At 38.9% G+C, this 10,338-nt stretch overlaps 1 protein-coding gene across 3 annotated transcripts in view; it reads right to left on the bottom strand.

Annotated features, from left to right (window-relative positions):
• Positions 1-4,324: 4,324 nt before the first annotated feature.
• GPR155 (G protein-coupled receptor 155) overlaps positions 4,325-10,338 on the bottom strand; it is a 58,313-nt gene continuing 52,299 nt past the window's right edge. For all 3 annotated transcript variants that reach the window (XM_006151121.2, XM_006151119.3, XM_006151120.2), the window contains exon 16: positions 4,325-6,651. In XM_006151121.2, the coding sequence (XP_006151183.1) occupies positions 6,351-6,651 (301 nt within the window). In that variant the 3' untranslated portion in view covers positions 4,325-6,350. The remainder of the gene's footprint in view (positions 6,652-10,338) is intronic.

The following is a 10,338-nucleotide window of genomic DNA, read 5'->3' as shown; positions in this document are numbered from 1 at the left end:
TTCTTCCTTTCTTTTAATCAAAGGCAAGCAGTTCTTCGATTTATCAGGGGACACATACTTGAATCTTCTTTCTCTGTCTAGGGCCAGCATGTTTTCACCTTCTCCTTGCCACCCCTCTGGATCAAATTAGCAGTGTCTCTTAGCCAGACCCCGAGGGTGACTGTTTTCCCTCACCTATTTTTATTCTTTATTCCCAATGGGGCTATAGCAGCCAAGGGTGTTAAACATTTAACTCTGGGACCAGCCAGGTGGTGTGGTGGTTAAGGCAGCTTGATCCCACAGGGCTGACGGCACAGTTCCATTCTTGCACCTGCAGCTTAAAAATCCTGAGAATAGAGACGGGATTGTGGTGTGGTCATTCACTAAGGTGATTGCTTTTTCTCTTTCTGTTTCTCTCCAGTGAACACATGTGTCCTATAGCCAAAACAAAAAACAAAAACCCCATTGTCTAGGTGAACTACGGCTAAAGGACATCTTGTTTGCTTCCAAGTTTTGCCAATTACAAATAAACCTTTTATAAACATCCAAGTACATATTTACGTGTAGACATAAATTTTCAACTGATCTTGGGTAAATACCAAAGCATATAATCACTGGATTGTATGGTAAGGGTATGTTTAGTTTTGTAAGACACTGGTGAACTGTCTTCCAGAGTGGCTACCATTTTTCACCCCCACCAGCAACGAATAAGAGTTCCTCTTGCTTCACGCCCTCGTCAGTGTCTGTTGTCAGCGTTTTGGTCTTTGAACATTCTGATGGATACGTAGTTGTATCTTGTTTAAATTTGCAACTCCTAAGTGACATGTTGGGCATCTTCCTATTTGCTTCTTTTCCATCTGGTATCTTCTTTGGTGAGGTTGTCCAGATCTTTTAATCAGGCTATTTTTTCATCATGGAGTCTATAATTCTTTTAAAGACTTACTGTCCTTTTTTTTTTTTTTTAATTTTTTAAAGACTTATTGTTTATTTATTCATTTATTTACTGTCCTTTTTTTTTTTGAATTATTTATTTAAGTTTATTTATTTATTTATTCATTTATTTTTAATTTGACCACGCACACACACACACACACACAGAGAGAGAGACAGAGAGAGAAAGTGAGAAAGCAAGCCACCAGGTCCAGGACTTGAACTGTGGTTGGCCATGTGGGAGTGTCCAGCGCCTTAACCACCATGCCACCTGCTGGTCCCAAGACTTACCGTTCTTAGTTTAACAGTCCTTGACAAATGCCAACAAGATCTTGCTGGTCTGCTCCATTTATCTTACAACACTTGCACTGTTTCCTTCTATTTTTTTTAAGATTACTCCCTATTCTCTATAGAGAGAGAAAAAGTGAGAAAGCAAGCCACCAGGTCCAGGACTTGAATCGCAGTTGGTCATGTAGGAGTTCCACACTTTTAACCACCACGCCACCTGCTGGTCCCAATTTGTACTGTTTCTTAAGTTTCAGTTTCACTACGTAGAGTCACTTAATTCTTTAGTGATTTCCACAGGGACATTTTCCCCACACCACAAGGGCAGGTTTCACTTACATACTCTTGGAGCCACATGTGATCCAATCCCTTAACATCCATCTTTCACAGCAGACTAGAAGTTCTTTGACGAAACGAATCCAATTTATTGTATGCCTGGTGTTCAAGACTGTTCCTGGTATTTGTTAGATGTTCAATAAATTATTTGTTAAATGAACATTCATGTGCTGATGAGAAGAATACACATAACCCTTTTCTCTGCTTGAGGGAAGGTAAAGTTGAGAAAGTTAGCTAGTCAATTTGTCTGTATAGCTTGGTAGCCTTTGATAAGCCACAAGTCAAACTGTTGCCTCTTTCCACATTAAAAATTGGAATAACTCCCCAGATAAAAGGATTATTATAAAGATATTTGAGTTAATTTATAAAACAGGTTGAGAGACTTTCATGTTATAAATCTAATATTTGGGCTGGGGCACTTACATGGATAAATAATTAGAAAATTAAAGGTTTTCTTAAATTTCATTCATGTCTTAACAGTAAAAAATATAGAAATTAAGTGGGGTTTTTTTTTTTTGGTCAACCCTCAAATTATCTTATTATTTACGATTACTTAATAATCTAAGAGAATAAGCTAAAAAAACTATTTTAGAGAAAGCTAGTTTGTTTGATCTTTGATGTAAAAATCAATTTATATGTTAATCTACAGCCCAAAATTTTGCCCTAGAAATGATTATACAGTATAGAATTTTTTATTAGATTTTTCCATAGGGTGCATGAGTTAACCAGAGAGAGACAGAGAGAAGTGAGAAATCGTCGCCCCACCCACACCCCCACCAAGGGCAAGGCCATGCGGCAATCCCTTCTCCTCCATTATGCTCTTGGTATTTGGGGCACACGTGAACACGCAGTGTGCTTTTCAAGCCTCTGGACCCGGGACTCAAATCGCAGAGTTGGCCACATAGGATCCAGCACCCGTAACCATCCATCCCCAGCTGGCCCATACAGCACAGAATTTTTTTGATTTAGGTTTTTGCCATAGAGCACGTATGTTTACTGGAGAGAGAGACAGTGAGAGGGAAAGTTAAGAAATCACCCTCCAGAGGGTATGGCCATGCTGTAATCCCTTCTCCATTCTCCTCTGAGCATCTTGGGCAAACATGCACACATGCCCGGTGTGAGTTTCAAGCCACCAAGGCTGGGACTTAAACCATGGTCGATCATGTGGGAGTCCAGCACCTTAGCCACTATACCATCTGCTAGTTCCCAGCATAGAATTTTAACTAGTTACTCTTGTAAAACTGGTCAAAACCAAGTCTATGCAATGAATGTTTTCTCTCTTTTTAAATGGGCACAAGCATGAGAGAGAAATAGAGACAGAAGCATCAAGAGGGTCTTGTCATGCCAGGATCCCCTTTCCCCAGCCCTTCATCCTTGCAGGAGGTATGTTTTCAGGCAGGGATTGAATCCGTGGTTTTTTGTTGTTGTTTGGTTATTTTTGAGAGTTTTTTGCTATAGGGCACTGTGCTTGCTAGAAAGAGAGAGACAGAGAGACAGGAAGAGAGAAGTCCCCCCCCACAGTGGGATAGCCATGCCGCAATCTCTTCTCCTCCATTCTCCTCTCAGGATCTTAGGCACACACACACACACACACATGCCCAGCGTGAGTTTAAGCCACCGGGTCTGGGACTTGAACTGCAGTCGACTACACGGGAGGCCAGCGACATAGCTATTACGCCAACTGCTGGTCCCGAATCCGTGGTTATTGTGTGGCTAGTCTCACAGGGCACTTGCATTACTGCTGTGCCATAGCGGCTGACCCTGTTTTCTTTTTTCATTATTTCTGGATTATATCACACCAATTATAACAATTTATAATCCTGTCTTTTTCTGAAGAATGGTGATAATATTTGTGATCCTGAACTATGCTTCAAACCATCACTTGTCTCGTGGCTCCCTATGCCTAATGGTCTAAAGTAATTTAGTATTTTACATGAGATGTTACATGAAGGGACAAAAACTAAGAGCTGCATTTTGCTGCATAGCAAACATGTAAAACAATAGTTTTACATTTTATTGCTTTTAGAAATTTAGAATAATGTGAAGTATGCTTTATCTTACTCTAAAAATATTGAAAGCTAAGCATAAGCTAGGCATGAAATTACTCATTGAGAGTTAAGAAAACATTTGACTATGTTGAAGCCTAGGTCAAAAGGTGTGGGTTTTAATTAGAATTGTATCAGATAATTTTCCCAGCTGCAACCATGCATATCAAAAATTATAAAATGTGGGGCCAGCAGATGGCATGGTGGTTAAGTGTGCTACACTCCACATGGCTGACCGCAGTTCGAATCCTGGGCCTGGTAGCTTGCTTTCTCACTTTCTGTCTCTCTCCCCCTCTCTGGTCAAATTATAAATAAATAAAGAAATAGTTAAATAAAATAATTCTTTTAAAAAATTATAAAATGGGGGCCAGTAGGCAGCATAGTGGTTAAGGGTGCTGGACTCTCACATGGCCGACTGTAGTTCAAGTGACAGATATGGAGTCTTGCTTTCTGGCTTTCTCTATCTCACTCTTACTCTTGCTCTATCCCTCTCTGGTAAAATTAAAATAAAGAAAGCAGTAAGTAAAATCTTTCAAAAATATTTTAATGTATGAAAAGTACTCTAATAGTCATACTGATTCATTCATAAAAAGTGTTAATCAAATACCTAATTGGGCAAAGCCCTGTTTGCAGAACCTATAGGGTCTTAAAGAATAGAACAATTTCCAGAAAACACTGAGATTTTATAGACAAGACTTCTATGATGGTTTCTACATTATTCAGACTACTTGAAGAAGAGATATCAGCAATCAGTTAAAATAGGCATTTTATTGAGAAACTTGCTTTGTCAGTGAGAAAGTAACAGTTACAAATATTTTCATTTAACAAAATTAGCATATCCTTAATTCTAAAAACATTTCATGAAAGTTTTCATTATTTGTAACTGCAGATCATTCTGATCCATAGTTATCTTTTAGTGTCTCCCATGGAAAAGATGTTGCAGATTTTGTTCGTGCAAATAACAAAACAAATGTGGCATGACTTGTTCACAAAGTATATTCTCCACTTGAGTCCGAGTTGCCTGCATGCAGGGTGAATTAATATCTTTATTACCATAATGATAAAAGCCTCCTGATACAGCAATGAGGCATTACACTTACTCCTGGGTATTTAGAGAGTTATGATGGGGTCATAGTAAAATTTAAAAGTCCCACAGCAAGACAGTTCTGCTTAAAAACATCCCTGTTCCCTAGTTATAACTTAAAATTGGTATAAGTTAATACTAAAGGGTAATTTACATATTAAATACACTATACATCCATGCAGATTTTTTAAAAAAAATTATGTATTTGTTGCATTAGAAGGACAATGACACTAACCCCATAGATTGTTTGAAAGAGCTTTTATATATGAGCTACTGAAAGTATGAGATAAATAAACATTTGAAATGAGTTTCAAGTAAGTTAAACCAACATTGACACCTATAATTAATTAGATGTTCAAAGGTCATGTGAATAGATGTCTTTTTAATTTACTAAGATAAATATTATCTGAAGGTTCATAAATCTGAATGTTTGTGTCTTCCTAGAATTCATATGTTGAAACCTAATCCCCAGTGTGATAGTATTAGGAGGTGGGATCTTTGGGAGGTGACTAGGTCCTGAGGACAGAGCCTTCATGATGAGCTTAGTATCCTTATAAGGAGCTGAAGACACCAGAATCCATGTGAAGACACAGCAAGAAGGTACTATCTCTGAACCAGAAATTGAGCCCTCATCAAACACCCCAATCTGCCAATGCCTTAATCTTGGAGTTCCCAGTCTCCAGAATTGTGAGAAATAAGTTTCTGTGGTTTATAAGCTATCCATTGTATGGTATTTTGCTATTGTAACCTAAATGGACTAAGATAGTGGGCAACATTTAGCAATTTTAAAGTTTATAGATTTTCATACATGGACAATAAAAAATATTAAATTCTAAATGTAATGTAGGATTCTAGATTTTGAGTTTTAAGATCTTGGTTTGATCTATATAGTTAAAATTTTTAAATTTTAACTAAAGGGAACAAGCAGTAAAGTTATCCTTCTGCATTGCGGTATTATCTGCAAATACCAGAAATGATGCTTCACACGGCAGTCATTCTGTTTAAAACATTTAAATGAATCAGCTCAAATTATTACTTGTAGTATAAACATGAAAGACTATTTCTGTGGAACGGTTGTTGAGATAGTATTTATGGAAGTTCTTATTTCTTTCGTAATGGTACAGATTAAAACTTTAGATAGAAAAGCAAGAAAAAGATAAACCTTAAAAACTAGTGCTTCTAGTTTTTAAATGAGTGCTATTTGTCAGTGAAATGGGAAAATAAGAAAAACTTCCTTTTAGAATCATTAAAATTCCTTTTAGAAGGTGCTGTCAATAAATGTTAAGTTATAATTAAAGGTCCATTCCTTGCCTGTAGTATACCTGCCAAATCTGGCAATTTAAAGGAAAGCTCATTGGATGGAGATTCTGAAACGATAGCAAACACTTGCAGAAAGCAATGATTTTAGAATGTTGGCATATTACTTTGTAGTAGGTTATTACATTCATTACCAGAACTTTACATTTTGATTTGGTTTTCTCTTTTTCCTGTCAGTTTTCTATGTGTTAATATTTTACATATACATAAAATCATAGAACATTACGAGCATGAGATGGAAATGCATCTTGTAAAATTTCACAGAAGACACAACTGAGGTTCCAAGAGGTTGAAACTTGCCCAAGATAATATCTCTCACAAGCAGCAGATCTTGGGCTAGAATGAGATTCCCTGTGGGTTCTCTCCATCGTAAGTTAGGTCTTAGGGGAAAGTGAGGATGGAGGTGAGTGCTCAGTCTCCTTATATATTTCCTGTCGGGGAGTGCTTATGTTAATGGCAGGAGGACTCTGTTCAGGACTCTTCTGAAGAAATCTGTAAAACAAGTACTCATCCCGAAATTCATATTCATTGGTAATATGCTGGATGACTCCTCCTTGCACCAGTCTGTCTCCGTATATCACAGCTTCACCCCGGTCAGAGGCAAGGCCCACTTCGATGAGCCAGTTCACCAGGTCACAGCCACAGAAGGTCCCAGCAGAAGTCTTTGTACCACACCTGTATGTCAAAGCAATGATTCACCCATATGTTCTGTAAGTCTGGTAGCAGCACTGCACAACAGAGGACCAGCAAGGAAAAACAGACGGAAACAAGGAAAGACAGCATGATAGGTTAAAAAAAAAAAAAAGCATGGCAGGAATGAAACTCCCTAATAGAAAAGGTATGTTAACTTGCCTGACCCTAGAAAGACCCATGGATGAAAACTAAAATATGCCAATAACGCTTGTGAGGACAAACGTACTTAAACAGTAACAGAAGTAATGACATAGATAATGCAAATATATCTACAAGACATAGTCTTTTTTAGTTTTTGCTATGGGGCATGTGTGCTCATGAGCGAGAGAGAGAGTGAGAGAGAGATAGAGAGATGTTCCCCCCACCTCCACCAGGGGGGGCATGGCTGTGCCATAATCCCTTTTCTCCTATTTTCTTCTCAGGATTTTGGACACTCACACATATGTACACACACCCAATTTGTTTTTCAAGTGGTTGGTCCAGAACTCGAACTGTACAGTCAGGCATGTGGGATGCAGCCCCCTTAACTACCACGCCACCAGCAGGCCCAGAAAGTCTCTTTATAGTAGCATGGCCTTTCATGATCAGATCTACCCCTTTATAACTTACACTCTTAGTTATACTCATTTAATTGCCTCAAGAATACTAAACACTTTTCACAAGTTAAGGAGTGACTAGCTTTACTCAACTACTCAAATCAAACATTACGGTTAGCTTTTAGTGTTCGTAAGTAGCCTTTCTTCTTGCCTCCACACCAAGACAACCATACTGATGTGTTTGTCAGAATTGGCCTCATTAGAAAGCAAGGAAAGAATAAGTGAGACCTGTCTTGCTATAAATTTAAGATTTAAAAAATACACTTTATGAAACTGCTGCTTCATTATTTAAAATTTGTCTTCCTGATGCCAGTTGGGATGCCTTGATTATGAGCAAGTAAACAAAGGAAAGAGAAATTTAAAACAAGATCCCAACTACATGAATTCTGTACATTTTCATCGGAATTTGTAGTGGACAACATGACTCTGTCCACAAGCATTGTTACACTGCAGGACCTACAATGCTCGACAATAGGCAACGGTGGATGAAGATGAAATGAGAAATAGGGCCAAAAATTCAAAAACATGTAACCACAAATGAATATTTACTACATTAGAGTCTCATATGAGAATCAGAGAAGAGGTTAATATACATGAAAAATTATGTCAAGTACATAAAATCACAATATTTCAACATCAGTATTCAACCTAGTGATATCTTAATTTATGCTTTGCAACTGCAAACATCACTTTCAACAAAAACCCAAATATTGTGACCGGTTCCTGAGCCTTCTTTTTGCTTGCTGACTCCTAATTTATAGCTTAACACCTTCTGTCCCAGAGACCAACTGAGAACATTTATTTCCTGATGACTGTGATTGGGCAGCAAACGACAGTTGTACGGAGCTGTGCGGGGCCTGTGGTGCTGTACAGCTGGAAAGCCTGGCATGGGGCAGAGCACAGGCCAGCACACACAAGCCTATGGACCCAAGGCAGCCGGGCAGCCCTGCACATGGTACGAGCTGGGCTTCTGGACAGCTAGCAAGCACAATGGGCCTGGCAGAGCTAACATGGAGTTCTTTTTTAATGTTAAAAAATAGTTTTAAGGGGGTGGCGTGGTGGTTAAGACAACCAGACTGCCACATGGCCAATCGTAATTCAAGTTCCAGACCTGGTGGCTTGAAAATCACGCCAAGTATGTATGCAGAAGGAGAATGGAGGAGAAGAGACTGGCATGGCCACCCTCCTGGGAAATGATTTGTCACTTTCCCTCTCACTGTCTCTCTCTGGTGAGCAGATGCACCTAATGGCAAAAACCTGAGGAAAAAAATAGTTTCAACTGTGGGCTTTTTTTTTTTTTTTTTTCCATAGGTTGTGTGTGCTCGCCAGAGAGGGCGACATCTTCCCTGCCAAGGCGGGCAGGGGATGGCCACACCACAATCCCTTCTCCATTCTCCTCTTGGGATTTTTGAGCATGCATGCACACATGCTTGGTTAGTTTTTCAAGTTACTAGGCCTGGGACTCGAACCACAGAGTTGGTCATGTGGGTTCTAGTGCCTTAGTCACCATGCCATTTGCTGGCCTTTAATTTTTTTCTTTTTTTGTTAGAAGGTGTATGTACTCACCGCAGAGAAACAGGAAGGGGAGAGGGGAAGAAAACATCTCCCCTCCCCAGTGGGGTGTGGTCATGCTGTAATCCCTTCTCCTCTGTTTCTCCATTCTGTCAAGATCTGGGGCACCCATGCTCATGCACCTGGCATGTTTTTCCAGCTTTCAGGCCAGGATTTGAACCACAGTCAACCAGGTGGGATCTGGCTCTTTTAACCAGTAGTCAATGGGGTCAATCCCCTAAAATGCAGTTTTGAATTGTTCAAACTATCCATAAATGGCTTCATCATCTATGATGCTAGGCATGGATGGCTCTTTAAGGGTGGAAGACTAACTTTTCTTCATAGCTTACCATTGCCAGAAGTGGGCTAGACACATTACAGACATTTTATCGTGTAATTGAAACCTCAAGAGTCAAATATTTGAAAGAGGAAAACTAAGGTTTAGAGAATTTGAACTTGCACAGTGTCACGCAGCTAATAAGTGACAGTTTAGGAACTGAGTTCTAATATTAGTCCACACCCAATCCATACTGGGCTGCCCTTCTGATTATAATGACACATATGTTAAGTATAGTGGCATAATATATGTGAATAAATTATCCTAAAAAGTAATTTTCACATTTTACTTCTAACTTTATAGTTCTTTGTTTTGTATTATTTTTCCTTTTTTCTTTTTTTAAATAATTATTTTTATTTAACATATTTATTTATTTACTTTAACTTCCACAAAGAGTGACAGAATAAGAGAAAGAGAGAGAGGAAAGTGAGAAAGCAAGCCGCAGGTCTGATACTCAAACCACACTCGACCACGTGGGAGTCCAGCGCCCTTAACCACCACACCACCTACCAGCCTCTCTTTTTCTTTTTTTAATTGCCAGAGGGTACATGTGCTCACTAGAGAGACAGAGAGAAAGAGGGAGAAAGCATGCCCCTAGTGGGGATTAGTCACACTGCAGTCCTTTCTTCTCTATTCCTCTATCCTGTTGGGATTTGGGGCAGGCATGCACATGTGCCCGGTGTTTTTTGCAAGCTTCTGTGGACAGACTTAAACCATGGCTGGCCATGTGAGATCTGGCTTCCCTTTACCGCTAGGCTATAGGGCCAGCCCTGATTTTCTTTTAGGACAGGCAAAAATGCTGGCACTGTAACATCTGTTTATTCGAAGTTCATCATTTCCAGCTGCACACTCTGTGCCTTGGGGATTACAAGGTGAATATAATGTCATAGGCCAAAGATCAGAGCTTGACGTGAAGTGTAAGTGCAGAATTAATGAAGAGGCAGAAAGTTCATTTAATTTTCTTAACAACATTAGTAGTAAGAAATAACAATGCCACTACGAGATGGGAATATAATACCACTTCCAAATCCAGTGTATCTCAAAGTTCTGTGAGAGACAGTAATGGCCAAAATGAAGTGAGTATTAATATTCTATTACATTTTGATTCATTCTAAAGTTTTCACATTTTATATAGAAATCAGAAATTAGCTGACATTTAAAAAATATAAAAGATTACAATCAGTA

Source organism: Tupaia chinensis, unplaced genomic scaffold (assembly GCF_000334495.1).
Source record: "Tupaia chinensis unplaced genomic scaffold, TupChi_1.0 Scaffold000314_1, whole genome shotgun sequence".
Classification (NCBI taxonomy): Eukaryota; Metazoa; Chordata; class Mammalia; order Scandentia; family Tupaiidae; genus Tupaia; species Tupaia belangeri.
The sequence above is the reverse complement of the archived record's forward strand: the minus strand, read 5'-3'. Positions and strand labels throughout refer to the sequence as shown.